The sequence below is a fragment of the Theropithecus gelada genome, chromosome 4 (genome assembly GCF_003255815.1).
Source record: "Theropithecus gelada isolate Dixy chromosome 4, Tgel_1.0, whole genome shotgun sequence".
Taxonomy (NCBI): Eukaryota; Metazoa; Chordata; class Mammalia; order Primates; family Cercopithecidae; genus Theropithecus; species Theropithecus gelada.
Genome location: NC_037671.1, coordinates 85,947,975 through 85,968,899, shown reverse-complemented (window position 1 = coordinate 85,968,899; position 20,925 = coordinate 85,947,975). Strand labels below are relative to the sequence as shown.

The window sequence follows — 20,925 nt, the reverse complement described above, 5'->3', positions numbered from 1 at the left end:
AGGTATTTCCATTTTAGAAAACGAGGAAGTGTATTTAATCATGAACTAAAAAGGACAAGCCAGCTGTACTATTTTTACCTGAAAGGAATAGGCTATGTAGTCACAGTGCTACAGTAAACGACTTTAGCTCAGGTCTGCAAGCAGTAGATGACAGCACATCACTTTCTTTGAATTCTTTACGTAGTCATGCAATTCCCACTGGAATATGTATGCAGATAGAGCCATAATCTCAGATTCAATGCCATAGAGGGCATTATCAGGTATTTAATTTATAAGTAATAAGAAATTCTGCAAATAAAGATATTTTTGGCATTCTTTAATTGCAGGGTAACTGAAATGACTAGGAAAAACCAAGCCCATAAAAAGTATTTACTATTTCACCTTATTATTACTTCTACAAAATTTATGTTTTTGTATGATAATGTTTATTTGAAATTATGTATCACAGATAAGACCAGAGGTAGAAAACAGCACGCCAAATAACAATCCTCAAACAAAACAGAACAAAACAAACAAACAAACAAGAAAACAAGACCACACATACTTACAAACTCTCCTGAACCAAGTATGTCCAAGAATTAATAAGTTGCACCCCTTACCCCCATCCACTCATGAGGCTCTGGTAAAAGTCGTGCCTTTTAGCTTTTGACAGTCTAAGCATGCTCTCGGCATCTAATGAGCTTTTTAAAAGCCAGCTTAAAATCTTCATTAAAACTCGTATAGAGCAGAGGGTTGATCAGAGAATTGACATAACCGAGCCACGTCAGAAAATCGGCCACTTCCGAGGACACGGTGTAGATGCTCAGACCCACAATCAACTCTTTGATGAAAAATGGCAGCCAGGACAAAATGAATGCGCCCAGAATCAACCCCAGGATGCGCGCTGCCTTCCGTTCCCTGGTGCTAGAAATCTGCTGGCGTTCTCCTGGGTGATCTAGATCATTGTCGAAGGGTGGGATCCTGATGGAGGCATGGAACTTTTCAAACTCTGTGGTAGGGTCTGAAGTGGAGAAGTCAGACACACAGAAAGTCTGTGTAAGTTTACAATTTGCAAAAGAATTCTGGCTATCTGTGCTTCTGTTGCTTAAGTGCCGACTCGATCCCCTTTTCTGGTAAAGGCTCTTGGCCGCGTGGTAAATCCGGTAATAGAGAATCAGTATTAAAGTCAAGGGGATATAAAACGCACCCAGCGTGGAGTAAATGGTGTAGATCACATGGTCGTGCTGGATGGTGCACTGGCTAGGGGGAGGGCTTAGGCGGCGGTGGCTCCTCCAGAACAGAGGGGGCATGGAGATGAAAATGGAGATGGTCCAGACGGTGAGGATCATCAGCGCCGCCCTCTTGGCTGTCCTCTTCCTGGCGTATTCAATAGCATTGGTGATGGCCCAGTACCTGTCCAGGGCAATGACACAGAGGTGGAGGATGGAGCAGGTGCAGCAGGTCATGTCCACACTGAGCCACACCTCACAGAGGAAGTATCCAAGCTTCCAGCGGTCCATGACAATGTATATGATGCTCAGGGGCATGACGAGCACGGCTACCAGGAGGTCCGTCACGGCCAGAGAACAGATTAGGTAGTTGGCAGGCTGGTGGAGCTTCTTGGTGGTGCAGATAGCCATGATCACCGCCAAGTTCAGCAACGTGGTGAGGGTGGTGATGACCACCAAAGTCATGCAAATGAGCATCTTTTCAGTGATGGTCTTGGGCCTCACAGCCATGCCGGCTTCTGTGGTACAGTTTGTGATGTTCATGTTTTCCCTGTTTCAGTGTACACTGTGGAGAAGCGGTTGGTTATTTTTCTTTGGCTGAAAACTACGTAGCCTCGAAGGTTTCTCACTTGTAAGGAGGCTGTAATTTGTTCAGCTATGTGGTCTCTTGTGTTCCATTTTCTGTTGGTAAAGGGAAGGGCCACAGCATTTCTTCTGAGTGAAGGTTCCTGGAAAATATTATGCTATTGGTTAATGAATGAGAAAGCCACACTTTTCCTGGAAAACATGAAAATAGTTTGATATTTATACATTCTTTATAAATTTTAATTTTCTCTTTCCTGTGGAACTTGAGCTCATCTTTACATTGTTCCTCAAAGGATACTTTTTCACTTCGGGGAAGTTTTCAAACTGTTTTTTTTTTTTAAATTATATTTTAAGTTCTGGGATACATGTGCAGAATGTGCAGGTTTGTTACATAGGTATACACGTGCCATGGTGGTTTGCTGCATCCATCAACCAATCATCTACATTAGGTATTTCTCCAATGCCATCCCTCCCCTAGCCCTTCACCCCTCAAAAGGCCCTGGTGTGTGATGTTCCCCTCCCTGTGTCCCTGTGTTCTCTTTGTTCAACTCCCACTTATAAGTGAGAACACACGGTGTTTGGTTTTCTGTTCCTGTGTTAGTTTGTTGAGAATTATGGTTTCCAGCTTCATCCATGTCCCTGCAAAGGACATGAACTCATCCTTTTTTATGACTGTGTAGTATTCCATGGTGTATATGTGCCACATTTTCTTTATCCAATCTATCATTGATGGGCATTTGGGTTGGTTCCAAGTCTTTGCTATTGTAAACAGTGCTGGAGTAAACATATGTGTGCATGTGTGTTTATAGTAGAATGACTTATAATCCTTTGGGTACACACCCAGTAATGGGAATGCTGGGTCAAATGGTATTTCCGGTTCTAGATCACCTGAGGAATCACCACACTGTCTTCCACAATGGTTGAACTAATTTACATTCCCACCAACAGTGTAAAAGCATTCCTATTTCTCCACATCCTCTCCAGTGTCTGTTGTTTCCTGACTTTTTTTTTTTTATTATTATACTTTAAGTTCTAGGGTACATGTGCACAACGTGCAGGTGTATTACATATGTGTACATGTGCCGCGTTGGTTTGCTGTACCCATTAACTTGTCATTTATGTTAGGTATTTCTCTAAATGCTATCCCTCCCCCATACCCCCCACCCTACAACAGGCCCCAGTGTGTGATGTTCCCTGCCCTGTGTCCAAGTGTTCTCATTGTTCAATTCCCACCTATGAGTGAGAACATGCAGTGTTTGGTTTTTCTGTCCTTGCGATAGTTTGCTCAGAATGATAACTTTTTAATGACTGCCATTCTGACTGGCCTGAGATGGTATCTCATGGTGGTTTTGATTTACATTTCTCTAATGACAGTGATGATGAGCTTTTTTTCATATGTTTGTTGGTTGTATAAATGTTTTCTTTTGAGAAGTGTCTGTTTATATCCTTTGCCTGCTTTTTGATGGGGTTGTTTGTTTTGTTCTTGTAAATTTGTTCAAACCGTTTTTGACAAAAACATCACAAAATTTTAAATGTACTTTGCCACCCCAATTAATTTCTTATTATATTTATTCTTTTATACATGTTTATATGTAAAAAGGCTTTTTTTTGCATTTGAAATATGTATTCATATTATGTAACATTAAAAATTCTGGGATCATTACATTAAAGAAAAAATTATATTGCTTATAAGAAGCAGCTTTCAAATTAGATTTTAAACTTTCACAGTAAATAGGCTGGGTGTGGTGGCTCACACCTGTAATCCCAGCACTTTGGGAGTTTGAGGTGGGCAGATCACCTGAGGTCAGGAGTTTGAGACTAGCCTGGCCAACATGGCGAAACTTCATCTTTACTAAAAGTACAAAAATTACCTAGGTGTGTGGTGGCACACACTTGTAGTCCCAGCTACTTGGGAGATTGAGGCATGAGAATCGCTTGAACCTGGGAGACGGAGGTTTCAGTGAGCCAACATTATGCAAATGTACTCTAGCTGGGTGACAGAGTGAGACTGTCTCAAAAACAAAAACAAAAACAAAACTTTCACAGTAAATATTAAACTCCAAAGGTATATAAGTGTCACAGTGGGATTACACAACTTTGTCTAATTATTTCTAACCTTTTATGCATCATACTGTTCTATTTTTCTTTGGAGAAAAGCATATAACATTACATTGATATTTGTGGAAAATTATTCTCTGAGTAATACAATAAATCAACTGTGAAACAGCATCATCACCAAACTAAAGATGTCTCTATTAAAAAAAGTATTTTGTTTTACTTGACATTTGTGGCTGTCCTTCCCTTCCCTTCCCTTCCCTTCCCTTCCCTTCCCTTCCCTTCCCTTCCCTTCCCTTCCCTTCCCTCCCTCCCTCTCTTCCTTCCTTCTTTCCTTCCTTCCTTCCTTCCTTCCTTCCTTCCTTCCTTCCTTCCTTCCTTCCTTCCTTCCTTCCTTCCTTCCTTCCCTCCTTCCTTCCTTCCGTCCCTCTTTCCTGCCTTTTGCCCTTCTTCTTCTCCCTCCTCCTCCTCCTTCTTCTTCTTCCTCTTCTTTTCTTCTTCTTCTCCTTCTCCTCCTTCTCCCTTCTTCTTTCTTCTTCATGCTCTTCTCTCTATCTCCTCTTCTTTCCCCTCCCCTCCTTTCTCCTCTCCTCTCTTTCCCTCCTCCTCCTCCTTCTTCCTCTTCTCTTCTCTTCCCTTCTCTTCTCTTCTCTTCTCTTCTCTTCTCTTCTCTTCTCTTCTCTTCTCTTCTCTTCTCCTCTCCTCTCCTCTCCTCTCCTCTCCTCTCCTCTCTTCTCCTCTTCTCTTCTCTCTCGTTCTCTCCAAGATAGCTGTGATTAAGCTGGTCAGTCAATGAGCTAGTGTCATTTTTATAGAAATACAAAATCAAATACAAATGTATATTCATGAGAGCACAACAATCAAAATTACATGGAAATATTCACAGTTAATGACTGCTGGATAGAAGGCTTATCAAATTCTATGATTTGACTCCACGGGATTTGGTCCAGGAAGACTTCAAGGAAATGTTAGCAGTTTTAAGAAGAGATATAGATTGATGTGCATAAGATTTAACAGACAGTGATTTCAGCAAGGGATGGAGGCAGGAGCAGGTGAGGCACATGTGTAAGAGGGTGTGAATGTTGGAGGGAGTCTTTGGGTGGTTTGGAGATAGGTGGCAGGAGTAAAAACCTCCAGCCTGTGGACGAGATCTAGCCCTAGTTTTAATTTCTTCTGCTTATAGAGCAAAAACCAAGAAGGGGGAGAGATAGGTGACATTTAGCCTTCAGATATAGAAAATAAAAGAAAACAAGAAGTTCACTGAAGACCACAAATGTGTCAATTGTTTTCAAGACAGTTTGTATCTTTCTGTAATTAAATGACAATCTTTTAGCCTGTTTCCATTATGCACTCACAGCATTTCTATGACTATACCTACTATTCAATGACTCTTGTGTTTCTCTAGTTCTTCCATGGGGCTAGTTCTATGAACAACTCCCTCTCTTTTGTAGACTGAATATTTTCTTCTCTGCTGGTACCTTTCCCTCCTTTTTACAAACAGTTTAAACATGCATTTGTATCTGAGATAGACTGTAAAATGGAAAGATTGTGGGCTTTGGAATTAGACAGACCTGGGTTCAGATTCCAGCGGTGCCATCTACTAGCTGCTTGGACCGACCTCTATCCATTGTTCCCTGTGTTGCATGGTCAAAGTTTCTTCACGTTGACCTCTTTCTCTCTAATTGAATGAAAAAAGTTGTGTTTTTTTGTGTGCATGTACTAATCCTTGGTTATGTTTTCCTTGGGTTCTAGAGATTTATTGGGTAGAATGGTTCTCAATAAAAAGGCTTTTCCATTCTGGTTGTAAGATTGAGAGTATAGAGAGTAGCATTGATAAGGAAAACTTTAGAAATTTCGATTTATAGTAGAGGTAATTAGGAAATGTAGTGATTTTGAAAGCATGCAGTTTAAAAACATCAGAAATAATTCAGCTTTATAGATCTTTTAAATCTGCTCAGTTTATCTGAGCTCCCATAACTCCTAACTGTCATCTCTCTGGTGACATTTTCTTCCTTATTTTGTGACTATTTTTTTATTCTCCCCAACAGACTATACATTTCTAGTGGGTGGGCTGTATGCCTGATTCACATTTTGGACTACTTCTAGTTAAATTAGTAAAAATATTACAGGTTGAGAGCTACTTTCTTAGCTCTTAACATGACTTCCTGGTTTATTTTGTGCCTAAGCCTTTCAGAGTAAGAGTTTAATTTTGTATCCCTATGTTGTCAGTCACCCCAAACTCCTTCTCACACCTAGCTTGCCGTCTTCCATCTTTTTTTCATTTAACAAATATATTTTGAAGTTTGTCCCATAATAACACATATAATACATTCTTTAAAATGGCTAGATGAGATCAGGCCCAGGAAGACCTAATTGCAGAGCAATTATGGATTGAACAATTCTGAGAACTGGGCCCTGGAGCTCTGTACTGTTTTTGAGATAGGGTCTCACTCTGTTGCCCAGGTTGGAATGCAGTGGCACAATTATGCCTCACTGAAGCCTCCACCTTCCCAGGCTCAGGTGATCATCCCAACTTAGCCTCCTGAGTAGCTGGGACTACTGGCACACACAATGATACCCTGTTAGTTTTTATTTGTTTTTTTGTAGAGATGTGTTTCACCATGTTACCCAGGCTGGTGTTGAACTCCTTGGCTCAAGTGACCTGCCCTCCTTGACCTCCCAAAGTGCTGGGATTATAGGCATAAGCCATTGCGCCTGGCCTCTTTTTAAAGGTCAAGTTGGTAAGAAGGAACCAGCAAAGCAGACAGAATAACAGCCACTGAGGTGGAAGAGAATGATGAGAAGTAATTTTATTCCAAGACCAAGTGAAGAAAGCTTATAAAGCTGCATAAATACTGCTGATGATTCAAGGGTGATGGGGACTTGACCACTGGGCTAGGCAATAGGATGACATCTATGCCCTTGACAAGGGCAATTTGGTGAAGCAGTGGAGATAAAAGGCTGAAGGTGGGGGTTTCAAGAAAGAATGGGAGAAGATAAGACAGACAATAAATAAGAAAGGTTATTTCAAGTGCTTTGCTGAAATGGGGAGTAGAGAAATAATAGCTATGGAGAAGAATGTGGAGTGAATTTTTTTTTTTTTTGGAGAGAGATCATCTTTTTTAACTAGGCTATTTACAGTTTTCTTTGCTACTACACTCAGTATCCTTTATATTGGGACAGAGAGCATTTTTGGAGTGAGTGAAATGTAAAAGAGCAAGAAGAAAAGCAATAATGGGGGAGGCTGATGAAAGTGGTCAATGGGGCCTGGGGGCATCAAAGAAGTAGAGTTCCTTGAGCAATTTTAGGGATCATGTGGGGGCAGTGAAGACGTCAAAGATAATAGTCACACTCAGGAAATGATTCAACCTCAATTGTGTTGAGTTTTTTTAACTTCTCAGGAAAATAACATGTGGTTTTCTAACCACTACCAATTCCTTAGTGTTTTTCTAACCGCTACCTTAACCACTACCAACTCCATAGTATGATTTTTAAGTAGAACAGAGCTGGTTAAATAGCACCTGGGAATCTGTTAAGCCTCTTCAGCTTTTCACATAGTGTGGGAGGAGGGACTATAATAACACTCAACTCAAAATACATTCTGCAGAACAAAGCCAAATACTAATATCAACACACCAGACTTTTATCGGTCCGCCAGAATGGAAAGTTAACTGCAATAATCAGAGGTAAAAATGGATACGTCCTGTGAGGAGTTGATGGAGGACCTTTTTGGGGAATTTGTAACTTTAAATTTCCACTTTATTGTGACATAAAAAAATCATGAAGTCCAAGGCCATATTTAAATTGCTTTTCATAAAAATTACAAATAAGAGAGAATTACTCTAAACCAAACTGGTTAGTGTACGCTGCTCCTCATTTCCTGGGATACTCTGGAGCCTCTGCTATACCATCCCAGTGAAGGTCAGAGCACTAGGGAGAGGAGGTTACAGGGATGATAGATGTTAAGGCCGACTTTGTCATACTATTCTTCAGGGGTTTGTCCTTTGCAGCAGTTGAAGAGGGACAAGAATCTCTTCCTCATCCGGGAAGAGTTTCCAAAGCACCTAAGCATTATCAAGAAGGAGGAGTCAGCTGGCACCTGCTCATCTTAAAAATTCTCTTAAAGAGGGTTTTATATTTTGGATCTGGTTCCTCCAATAGAAAACTGACATGCACTTCATGAGTCCTGATTTACTTTAAACTAAAAAGTGTGCCTGAGTCAGCGGTTTTGGAGAGGAAGTTTGGAGTGGTGACTACCCACATGGACTCTGAATGCTGACTCTGCCACCTGTCAGCTGCGGTGTAATCCTAAGCATGTTCTTTAACCTTAGCCTGCTTCAATTTCCTCCTCTTTAAATCAGGAGTAATGACATCTTTCTCTAAGATTAAGGTAATGTGAAGATCAAATGTGTTAATACACGTAGAAGCTGAGAACAACGCTTAATACATAGTAAGTGCTATGTATGTGTTAGAGGTCATTTGTTATATGAATTTCCTCAGTGTTTTCTGCATTGGGTAATGGAGACAAATTTCATCCCACAAACTCTGATGTGTAATAAAAGCCTATTAAAAATAAGTCAACTTAATTTCATTCTTTCTTTTTTTTTTTTCTTTCCAACTTTTATTTTAGGTTTTGAGGGTACAAGTGCGGATTTGTTCCATGGATAAACTGCGTGTCACAGGGTTTGGTGTACAAATTATTTCACCACCTAGGTAATAAGCATAGTACACAAAAGGTCGTTTTTCAATCCTCACCCTCCACTCACCCTCTACCCTCATGTAGGCCTTGGTGTCTATTGCTCCCTTCTTTGTGTTCATGTGTTATTCAATATTTAGCTCCCAGTTATAAGCGAGAACATGTGTCAACTTAATTGCTGCCTCTAAGCTTCTCACTTCTCATGCTTGAGACTTTCTCTAATCCCAACCACATCCCCAAGTCTCTGGAGGATTATGCAGGGCCAAGGCATTGAGGTTTGACTGGGGAGAGAGGTTTCAGGTGTCACAGGCACAGAGAAAGTCCCTGGTAATATATTTACTGTCCCCTACTCCTACAGTTCTTTCAGATCCAGACTGCTTCCCTAACATTCTTAGGAAATGTCCCAATGTCGGAAACCCCATGCCTAGGCCCTAAGTCCCTAGCCACACCATGCATTTATCCCTTTTAAAAATATTATAGACTCTCCAAGGGACTTTCAGAACTTCTGGCCCGAGTCTTAGACTCCCAGGATCTTTTCTGTTCCTCCATTTTTCAGGGGATAGGTATGTAGACCATGGGAGAAATTCCTTTCTTCCTTCCACTTTTTTTTCCCCTAACCCTTTCAGCCACCTTCTAAAAGCTCTCTTCTCCTTTTTTGCTTATTTACAAATCTTTTATTAATAGATCTCCTATGGGCTTGGCTTTGAGAACATAAATAGGGATTACTGTCTGATACTTCTGCTTTCTGAAATATCTGTGAGGTAAGGAAGCGTAAACCAGGCCACATGCTTGACTGAGGGAGAGAAAAAATAGAAAATAGCATCCAGCCATACATGTAACATTGCTTGTTGACATACTCCTCTTTCCTGGCATTTTTTGAGTTATCTGAAATATGGGACAAATATCCTTACCACAAAGTTTTGCTAAGACTTTGAATTATCGGAAAATATTATATAACATCTCAACCATTAAAAGTTTAACATGCTTGTGGACCCGGAGCATTCCTGATCAACTCATTTACTTTGCATGCAATCATCATCATTTAGAGAATATTTTCCCGAACTGCTTTGAAGGACCCCAGGGTATACTTGCCTTTCTCTATTTAGTTCCCAGTATTTTCCCAACCTGTGTTAAGTCCTGACTTCTGTCCCTTCCTGGACACTTCCAGATACCACTTCCCTTTGATAAGCCATTCCCTCCTGCTACAAGGTTTCTGTTTTGCACATGGCCTCTAAACCCAGCCAGGAAAACTGCCCTCAATTCTGTCAGCGTAGCCACCCTCTCTCCTAGCAGCATTTCCTGGCTCCACGTGATGTTCTGAGTTGCAATTGCTCTACCTCTTGCCTACCAAAAATTCAGAGGTCATACAATAGCTATTGCAAATGGCATTGAAGCTGTCTAAAGTCAATGTATTAGAAGTTTAAGTATCTTAGACCAATAACTACTTTAAAGAAACCACAGAGAATCAAGAAACTAACACTACCTTATGATTAGGCAATCATTGGAATCCAAACTGTAAAAGAATTCATGGGTTAAATCACCCAATTTCTTCAAAAATAAATTGCAGACAAGGAGGGCGATGAGAAGTGTGGCATATAGACTAAAAGGGACTTAAAAGACACATAAAAATAAAAGCAAGCAAACCAAAACTATCAGTCTCAGGGATATGTATTTGAGTGATGTAACTTTCAAGGAAGCTTAAACATAAGGAGGATGGTTATTTTTACAGGGGAAAAACATGATTGTGATTGAGACATAGCTTCTGTGTTCAGCTAAGTTACATTTCTTGATCTGGGTAGTGGTTTGCAGGGGTGATTATCTTATAATAATTTAATAAACTATGCATTTATTTTAATTTAAGAGGTTTAAAAAGATGCTCTTAAATGTAAATAATAATTCAGCCTGGAATTCTGTTTCATGCGTTAATCAGCAAGCTGCATTTCATACTCTAAAATCAGTGCCTGTGAACTTAATTACGAAGGACCTCTTGTCTCCAGGAAGAGTCAACACTCACCTTTCCCCACAGAGAATGGCTGCTTTTGGACATTGATGTATGTGGCATGCTCAGTTCATTTTTAATTTCACCAATTTAGCTTATCTATTGGTTTTCAATAACTGTTAATTCACCATAAATATTCTTTCATCTCTTCTTTGGTTGTTCTCATTTTGCCCAAATTACTTACAATCATTTAAAGAAGTCTTCAATATGTACCAATTTCTTCTTTTTTATTATTTCAGGAATGGCACCTTGGCCTCACATTAGTAATTTTTTCTTTCTGTTTGTTACATTTACTTTCTCAGCCTTTGGAAATACTTTTCTTTGCCTCTCCAGGGAAAAGGAAGGGTGGATGATCTGTTTCCCAATTAGATCTTCAGTAGAAGCAGTGGGAAGATGTAGAGGAGATACTGCAGTGTGTGATTCTTTATTCTCTTTTTCTTTTTTTATTTATTTAAATTGTGATTGGAATATGACATGTGATTATTACAAGGTTATTATATTCATAAACAAGAAAACATTACCATTTTATAAACTCAAAACAGTGCATAGAGTTTTAGGAGATGTTTATATACTCTGGATACAAGTCTTTTGTTGTCACAATGTTTTGCGAACATTTCTTCCATTCTGTAGTTTGCCTTTTGTTGCTTTTTGACAAGCAGAATAGTTTAATTTTTTTTTGAGACACAGTCTCACTCTTTCACACAGACTGGAGTGTAGTGGCATGATCTTGGCTCACTGCAACCTCTGCCTTCTGGTGTCAAGCTATCCTCCTGCCTCAGCCTCCCAAGCAGTTGGGACCACAGACATCTGCCACTACTTTGGTTAATTTTTGTATTTATTGTAGAGACAGGATTTCACTGTGTTGCCCAGGATGGTTTTGAACTCTTGAGCTCAAGTGATCCACCACCTCGGCCTCCCACAGTGAGGGGATAGCAGGTGTGAGCCACCACGCCCAGCCAGAAGAGTTTAATTTTTAAAAATATTTAAATTTTTTGTGGGTACATAGTAGGTGTATATATTTAGATGGTACATGAGATATTTTGATACAGGCACACAAAAAGTAATCATCACATCAAGGTAATTGGGGTATCTAATATCTCAGCATTTATTCTTTCTTTGTGTTACAAAAAGTCCAATTATACTCTTCTAGTAATTTTAAAATGTAGAATAAATTATTGTTGACTATAGTCACCCTGTTGTGATATCAACTGCAAGATCTTATTTTTTTCTATCTGACTATATTTTTGTACCCATTAATCATCCCCATTCTCTCCATCCCCTGCCTCTGGTACCCTTCCCAGCCTCTGGTACCCTTCCCAGCCTCTGGTAACCATCATTCTACTCTCTATCCCCATGAATTCATTGTTTTAAATTTTAGCTCCTACAAGTAAGTGAAACCGTGTGAAGTTTGTCTTTCTGTGCCTGGTTTATTTCACTTAACATAATGATCTCCAGTTCCATTCATGTTGTTGAAAATGACAGGATCTCATTCTTTTTTATGGTTGAACAGTACTTGATTGTACATATGTATCACATTTTCTTTTTTTTTTTAATTTTTGTTTTTATTTTAAGTTCCAGGGTACATGTGCAGGATGTGCAGGTTTGTTACAAAGGTAAACGTGTACCCTGGTGATTTGCTGCACCTATCAACCCATCACCTAGTTATTAAGCCCCACTTGCATTAGCTATTTTTTTTCTAATGCTCTCCCTGCCTCCTTCCATCCCCACCCGCAGGCCTGAGTGTGTGTTGTTACCCTCCCTGTGTCCATGTGTTCTATTGTTCAGCTACCACTTATAAGTGAGAGCATGTGGTGTTTGGTTTTCTGTTCCTGGGTTCATTTGCTGAGGATAATGGCTTCCAGCTCCATCCATGTCCCTGCAAAGGACATGATCTCATTCCCTTTTTATGGCTGCAGAGTATTCCATGGTTACATGTACCACATTTTCTTTACCCAGTGTATCATTGGTGGGGATTTGGGTTGATTTCATGTTTTTGCTGTTGTGAATAGTGCTGCAGTGAACATACACATGCATGTATCTTTATAATAGGATAATTTATATTCCTTTGAGTAAATACCCAGTAATGAGATTGCTGGGTCAAACGGTATTTCTGGTTCTAGATCTCTGAGGAATTGCCACACTGTATTCCACATGTTAAAGTTATTTACATTCCCACTAACAGTGTAAAAGCATTCCTATTTCTCCACATCCTTGCCAGCATGTGTTGTTTCTTGACTTTTTAATAATCACTGTTCTGACCGGTGTGAGATGGTATCTCTTTGGTACCACATTTTCCTTATCCATTCATTTGTTGATGAACACTTAGGTTGCTTCCAAATCTTAGCTATAATTGTGCTGCAATAAACATGGGAGTGCAGATGTCTCTTCAATATATTGATTTTCTTTCCTTCGAGTATATACTTAGCAGAGGGATTGCTGAATCATACTGAGGAACCTCCAAACTGTTCTCCATAGTGTTGTACTAACTTACATTCCCACCAACAGTGTACAAGGATTCTGTTTTCTCCAATTCTTCACCAGCATTTGTTATTGCCTATCTTTTGGATAAATGCCATTTTAACTTGGGTGAGATGATATCTCATTGTAGTTTTGATTTGCACTTATCTGATGATCAGTGATGTTGAAGACATTTTCATACACTATTTGTATGTCTTCTTTTGAGAAATGTATATTCAAATCTTTTGCCTATTTTAAAATCAGATTATTAAATGTTTTCTCCATAGAGTTGTTTGAACTCCTTATATATTCTGGTTATCATTACCTTGTCAGATGGATAGTTTGCAAATATTTTCAATATTTGTGGGTTATCTCTTCACTTCATTGATTGTTTCCTTTGCTGTGAAGAAGCTATTTAATGTGACATGGTCCCATTTGTTCACTTTTGGTTGCCTGTGCTTATGGAGTATTTCTCAAGAAATCTTTGTCCAGACCAATGTCTTGGAGAGTTTCCCCAATGTTTTCTTGTCATAGTTTCATAGTTTGAGGTCTTAGATTTAAGTCTTTAATCCATTTTGATTTGACTTTTGTATATGGTGATACATAGGGGTCTATTTCATTCTTCTGCATATGGATATCCAGTTTTTCTGGCAGCATTTATTGAAGAGATTGTTCTTTCCTCAATGTAAGTTCTTGGCACCCTTGTCAAAAATGAGTTCATGGTAGATGTACGGATTTATTTCTGGGTTCTCTATTTTGTTTCATTGGTCTATGTGTCTATTTTTATGCCAGTACCATGCTGTTTTGGTTACTATAGTTCTGTAGTATAACTTGAAGTCAAGTAATATTATTCATCCAGTTTTGTTCTTATTGCTCAGAATGCTTTGACTACTCTAGGTCTTTTGTGGTTCCATATACATTTTAAGATTATTTTTTTCCATTTCTGTGCAGAATGTCATTGGTATTTTGATAGGGATTGCCTTATAGCTGTAGATTGCTTTGGGTAGCATGGACATTTTAACAATATTGATTCTTCCAATCCATAAACATGGAATATCTTTTTACTTTTTTGTGTCCTCTTCAATGTCTTGCATCATGTTTTATAGTTTTCACTGTAGAGATCTTTTATTTCTTTGGTTAAGTTTATTCCTAGGTATTTTATTTTATCAGTAGCAATTGTTAATATAATTACTTTCTTAATTTCTTTTTCTGATTGTTCACTGATGGCATATAGAAATGCTACTGATTTTTATCTGTTGATTTTGTATCCTTGACTTGACTGTATTTGTTTATCAGTTCTAATAGTTTTTTTGGTGGAGTCTTCAGGTTATTCCAAATATAAGATCATATTATCCATAAACAAGGATAATTTGACTTCTTTTCTAATTTGAGTGCCCTTTATTTCTTTCTTTTGTCTGATTGCTCTAGCTAGGACTTCCAGTACTATACTGAATAACAGTGGTGAAAGTGGGCATCCTTGTTGGGTTCCAGATCTTAGAGGAAAGGCTTTCAGTTTTTCCCTATTCATTATGATACTGGCTGTGGGTCTGTCATGTGGCTTTTATTGTGTTGAGGTATGCACTTCCATACCCATTTTTTTTGAGGTTTATCAATCATGAAGTGATGTTGAATTTTATCAAATGCTTTTCAGCATCAACTGAAGTGACCATATGGTTTTTCTCCTTTATTCTGTTGACACAATGTACCACATTCATTGATTTGCATATGTTGAGCCATTCTAGCATCCCAGGGATAAATCCCACTTAGTCATAATGAGTGATCTTTATTGTGTTCTTGAATGTGGCTTGCTGGCATTTTGTTGAGGATTTTTCCATCAATGTTCATTAGAGATATTGGTCTGTAGTCTTCTTTTTTTGATATCTTTGTCTGGTTTTCGTATTAGGGTAATACTGGCTTCATAGAACACATTTGGAAGTATTTCCTCCTCCTCTATATTTTGGTATGGTTTGACTAGAATTGGTATTAGTTCTTCTTTCAATGTTTGGTAAAATTGAGCAGTGAAGCCATCACATCCTGGATTTTCCTTTGCTGGGAGAACTTTTTATTACAGCTTTGATCTCATTACTTGTTGTTAGTCTGATCAAATTTTGGATTTATGCTTGGTTCAATCTTGGTAGGTTGTATGTGGCTGGGGATTTATCTATTTCTTCTAGGTTTTCCAGTTTATTGACATATAGTTGCACACAGTAGCCTCTAATGATCTTTTGAATTTCTCTGATATCAGTTGCAATGTCTCCTTGTTTCATCTCTGATATTATTTGGATCTTCTCTCCCTTTTCTTAGTTTGACTGATAGTTTGTCTATTTTGTTTATGTTTTTAAAAAAACAACTTTTTATTTCTTTGATTTTTTTGTATTTTTTGTTTCAATTTAACTTATTTCTGCTCTGATCTTTATTATTTCCTTTTTTATGATAATTTTGAGATTGGGTTGCTTTTGCTTTTCTAGTTGTATAAGATACATTGTTAGGTTGTTTATTTGAGGTTTTTCTACTTTTTTCTTGTAAGAACTTATTGCTGTAAGCTTTTGCTGCATCCCATAGGTTTTGATATGTTGTGTTTCTATTTTCAGTTGCTTCAACAAACTTTTCCATTTCCTTCTTTTTTTCTTTTTCTTTTTTTGAGATGGAGTCTCACTCTATTGCCCAGGCTGGAATGTGATGGTGCAATCTCGGCTCACTGCAAATTCTGCATCCCAGGTTCAAGCAATTCTCCTGCTTCAGCCTCCTAAGTAGCTGGGGCTACAGGTGTGTGCCACCATGCCTGGCTAATTTTTTAATTTTTAAGTAGAGATGGAGTTTTGCCATGTTGGCCAGTCTGGTCTCGAACTCCTGACCTTGGGTGATTCGCCAGCCTTGGCCTCCTAAAGTGCTAGAATTACAGGCTTGTGCCACTGTGCCTGGCCCTCAGTTTCCTTCTTAGTCTCCGACCCAATAGTCTCTGACCCAATAGTCTCATAGATAGTTCTTTTTTGATAAACATAAAAATTGATCCTTCTGGTCTTAAAGCTTGAAACTTGTATTTGTTTTTATCTGCATTCCTTCCTCAGGAAATGACCTTCAGGCCTCTCACAAAAAGTATTAAAGAACTGAAACTCACCAGATCACTACATCCAGACAATGAGATACCAGATGCTTCATTTGTCATGATTGTTTCCTTGCCGCTCTCTAGTTCCTGCTTTCTTATACATTGTTACATTTCTTCCCTGCTATATAAACCCCTAGTTTTAGTCAGTCAGAGAGATGGATTTGAGACTGAGCTCCCATCTCTTTGGCTGCAGCACCCAGTTAAAATCTTCTTCCTTGGCAATACTCATAGTCTCAGTGACTGGCTTTTTGTGTGGCAAGCTGCAGGACCTAGACAGAAGTCCTGGTGTTTCAGTGACAAAATGTGTTTCTTGTAGGCACCAGATTGTTGGGTCTTGTTTTTTAAATCCATTCATCTACTCTATGTCTTTTGAGTAGAGAGTGTAGTCCATTTACATTTAGTGTTATTATCCATAAGTAAGGACTTACTCTTGCCATTTTTTTTTTTTTTGTTTCTGGTTGTTTTCTGGTCTTCTTTTCCTTCCTTATTTTCTTTCTGTCTTCCTTTTGGCAAATGTGATTTCCTCTGGTGGTATGTTTTAATTTTATGTGTTTTCTTGTTTGTGTTTTTGTTATATGTTTTTTTGATTTATGGTTACCATGAGGCTGGCAAATAATCCCTTATAGCCCATTACTTTAAACTGATGACAACTTAATACTAATTTCATAAATAATAAGCTAACAAGCAAAGAGAAAACTAATAAAAATGCTACATGTAAACTTTATCCCCCACTTTTAAACTTTTTGTTGTTTCTATTTATAGCTTATTATACTGTCTTGGAAAGTTGTTGTAGTTATTATTTTTGATAGATTTATCTCTTAATCTTTCTACTCAAGATATGAATGGTTTACACACCACAATTATAGTGTTATAATATTGTGTTTGTTTGTGTACTTACTATTTCCAGTGAGTTTTGTACGTTCAGATGATTTATTATTGCTCATTAATGTCCCCCTTTCAGATTGAAGAACTTCCTTTACATTTCTGGTAGGACAGGTCTGGTGTTGATGAAATCTCTCAGCTATTGTTTGTCTGAGAAAGTCTTTATTTCTATTTCATGTTTGAAGGATATTTTTGCATGATATACTCTTTTAGGATAAAAGTTGTTTTCCTTCAAGCATTTTACATATGTCATGCCACTCTCTTCTGGCCAGTAAGGTTTCCACTGAAAAGTCTGCTGCTGGAGATAATTGGAGCTCCATTGTCTGTTGTTTCTTTTCTCTTTCTACTTTTAGAATCCTTTTAAAAATCTTTATCCTTTGGGAGTTTGATTATTAAATGCTTTGAGGTGGTCTTATTTGGGTTAAATCTGCTTGGTGTTTAATCGTCTTCTTGTACTTGAATATTGATATCTTTCTCTAGGTTTTGGAAGTTCTTTGTAAAAATAATTTTATATTATAATTGTTTTATCTTCTTGCTGAATTGACCCCCTTTTCAGCAGTCATTGATATGGGAATAAATAGAGGTCAAGATCCCATAACTGGCAAACCCAAGTTGTTTGGAGATGTGGAACAACCCCAGGAACAGGAAAAAAGCCAGTTACATCACTCCAGTTCCTGGGGTTGTTGGTCCCATGACAATGGGAATGCTAATGGAAAATACCATTATTGCTGCAAAAAAGTGCTGAGGCTTGATGAGTGGGAAGTGCTGAAGTTTAAAGAGCTTGAAATAGCCACAAATTAGCTGTTATGTCTTCTGTGTCATGAACAGCACCCCAACCCAGCTCAAGAAGCAAGGTAGGCCAGTAGAAATTATATATTTTTAAAATTTATTCTACTGAAATGGTTTAAAATGATGCTTTGTATTTATTGAAAGCTTAATGGCAGGTGTTTGCATACATAGCAGCACCTCACCAGGGAGCATTCCAGTATCATGCAGGGTCATGTAATCTAGCTAAGTGTAGCTGTTAACCTAGTGATTAACATGGGAGATGCTGTCACATTGAGGATGGATGCTGAACTTTCTCAAGCTACCTTGGGTAAAAATTTGCCTTTTCTAGGATTGCATTTCCCAAGTGCTATTCCAATAAGAGTTGATACTCATTTTAGGTCCCAAACCCTTTGGATTCAACTGATCAAACCAAAGAAAAACCACTGGTAGAGAAAATCAGGGAAAAGGTGAAAAGGAAAAGATGGTGGTAATTGAGTAGAAAAAAATTACTCTAATAGTTTTTTTCTAAGGTGCTTTTTGTGGCTTAGTTACATGGGAAAATGTTTAGGATTGTTCCTTGCTATTAGTCCTCATTTTATGTATGTTAGCTCTCAATGAGGTCTCCCCATTTTAGTTATTTAGGATTGAAAGGCTTATTTTATAAATTATTCAGGTGTATTGTCATATTTGACTTTTACTATATACTTTAACCTCATTTTTAAATTTTTTGTATTGTTAGAGGGTAACTGTATAGTTTATTTGGTATATCTTAAAACCTATTTTTGAAAAACAAAACAAAAATCCCCAAAACTGTCCTGGCATGGTGGCTCATGCCTATAATACCAGCACTTTGGGAGGCTGAGGTGGGCAGATCACTTGAAGCCAGGAATTGGAGGCTAGTCTGGCCAACATGGCGAATCCCGGTTTCTACTTAAAAATAAAAAAATTAGCCTGACGTTGTTGCCTGTGCCTGTAGTCCCAGCTACTCGGGAGGCTAAGGCACGAGAATCATTTGAACCCAGGAGGCAGAGGTTGTAGTGAGCTGAGATCACGCCACTGCATTCCAGCCTGCGCGACAGGGCGAGACTCTGTCTCAAAACAAACAAACAAACAAAAACAAAAACAACCCCCCCCCAAAGAAACCCAAAACAATATTCCTTTCATATTCTTTTAGCTTATAATATCTATAGTAATATTTCTTCTTTCATTCTTAATCTTGGTAATTTCAGTTGTTTTCTCTTTTTTCTTGATCAGTCTAAGTAGTAATTTTTCAATTTTATTGATCTTTTTAAAGAACCAGCTTTTGAATGACTTAATTTCCTCTATTATTGTCTATTATTTTATTCCTTTCAGTCTTTATATTTATTATTTCCTTCCTTTTATTTACTTTGCTTTAATTCATCATCCTTTTCCTGGTCTCTTAATGAAAAAGCTAAGATAATTAGTTTAAAACATTTTGTCAGTAACAATATAAGCACCTAGAATTATCCATTTGCTCTAAGCATTATTTTAGCTGTATCCTACAAATTTCAGTATATTGTATTTTCATTGTTAGTCAGAACTATTTTCTAATTTCATGATTTCTTATTTGACTTACAGAATATTTAGGAAGGCATTTATTAACTTAAAATTTTTAGGGATTTTATATAGATTCTTTCAAAACGTATTTTTAGTTCTATTGCACTCAGGCTCATAGAATATATTCTGTATGATTTTAATGTACTGAAGTTTATTGAGACATTTTATGGCTCAGCTTGTAGTCTATCTTGGTGATATTATACTTATGTTTCAAAATAATGTGTATTCTGTGATTGTTCCACATAATGGTCTATAAGCGAATTTACTTGATAGTTTTGTTCAGATCTTATATACCTCTATCAGTGTTTTGTCAGCTTGTTCTGTCAATTCTTGAGGAAATTGTGTTAAAATCTCTAACTATAATTGTGGGTATGTCAATTTCTTCCTTTAGTTCTGTCAGTTTTTGAGTCATGTATTTTGAAGTTCTGTCATTAGATATATACACATTTAGGATTCTTACTTTTTATGAATAATTCTTATAACATTATGTAAATCTCCATTTATCCCTGATAATATTCTCTGTTCCAATGTTTACTTTGTATAATATTAATATAGCTATTCCAACTTTCTTTCGATTAATGTTTGCATGACATATCTTTTTTTAATCCTTTTATTTTTAACCTATCTATGTCTTTGTATTAAGCGGGTTTCTTATAGCTAGCCTGTAATTGAATCTCGCATTTTTATCCAGTCTGACATTCTTTGCTTGTTAGTTGGGATGTTTACATTATTTACACTTAGTGTAATTATTGGTATGCTTCGGTTTAAGTCTACTATCTTTTAACTTATTTTCTATTTGTCTAAGCCTTTTTTGATTCATTTCATTAGCATTTTGTAATTTTCAGCATACAAGTCCTGCATGTTATGTTAGATTTATACCTAACCATTTTATTTTATTTTGGAATAATTGCAAATGGCATTGTGTTTGAAATTTCAGTTTTCACATGTATATTTTTAGGATATAAAAATATTTTTTATTTTGTGTGTCGATTTTATATTATGCTACCTTGCTGAACTTATTAGTTATGAGTTTTTTTGTAGATTATTTGAAATTTTCTTCATCAATGATTATGTCATTTGACATAGGAACATTTTTATTTCTTCTTTCTCATATGTATGTCTTTTCTTTTTTATTCTCGTCTTATTTTAGTGGTTAGATCTACCAGTACTATGTTGAATATCAGTAGTAAGGGCAGACATTTTTATCTTATTCTCTATCTTAGAGATAAAGCATTTAGTTATTCTCTATTAAGAATCATGTTAGCTTTAGGTTTCATGTAAATGTTCTTTATGAAGTTAAGGAAGTATTCCTCTACTACTACTTTTATGAGAATCTTTTTTATAATGAATGAATGTTAAAATTTGTCAAATAATTTTTCTGTGTTGATTGATATGATCATGTGATTTTTCTTCTATAGCTTGATAATCTGGTGGATTATACAGCCTTGCATTTCTAGAATAAATCTCACTTGTTTGTGTTGTATAATTCTTTTTATATATTGCTGAATTCTTTTGATAGTATTTTGTTAAGGACTTGTATGTCTATATTCATGAAGGATTTTTTTTTTTTTTTTTTTTTTTTTTTTTTTTT

The 20,925-nt window shown here is 37.2% G+C and overlaps 1 protein-coding gene across 2 annotated transcripts in view; it reads right to left on the bottom strand.

Moving 5' to 3' along the window:
* Positions 1-361: 361 nt before the first annotated feature.
* Positions 362-20,925, bottom strand: part of HTR1E (5-hydroxytryptamine receptor 1E) — an 87,767-nt gene continuing 67,203 nt past the window's right edge. Inside the window, exon 2 of one of the 2 annotated variants that reach the window (XM_025383705.1) lies at positions 362-1,936. In XM_025383705.1, coding sequence (XP_025239490.1) covers positions 654-1,751 — 1,098 coding nt within the window. In that variant the 5' untranslated portion in view covers positions 1,752-1,936 and the 3' untranslated portion in view covers positions 362-653. The remainder of the gene's footprint in view (positions 1,937-20,925) is intronic. The other variant, XM_025383704.1, reaches the window with a different exon arrangement.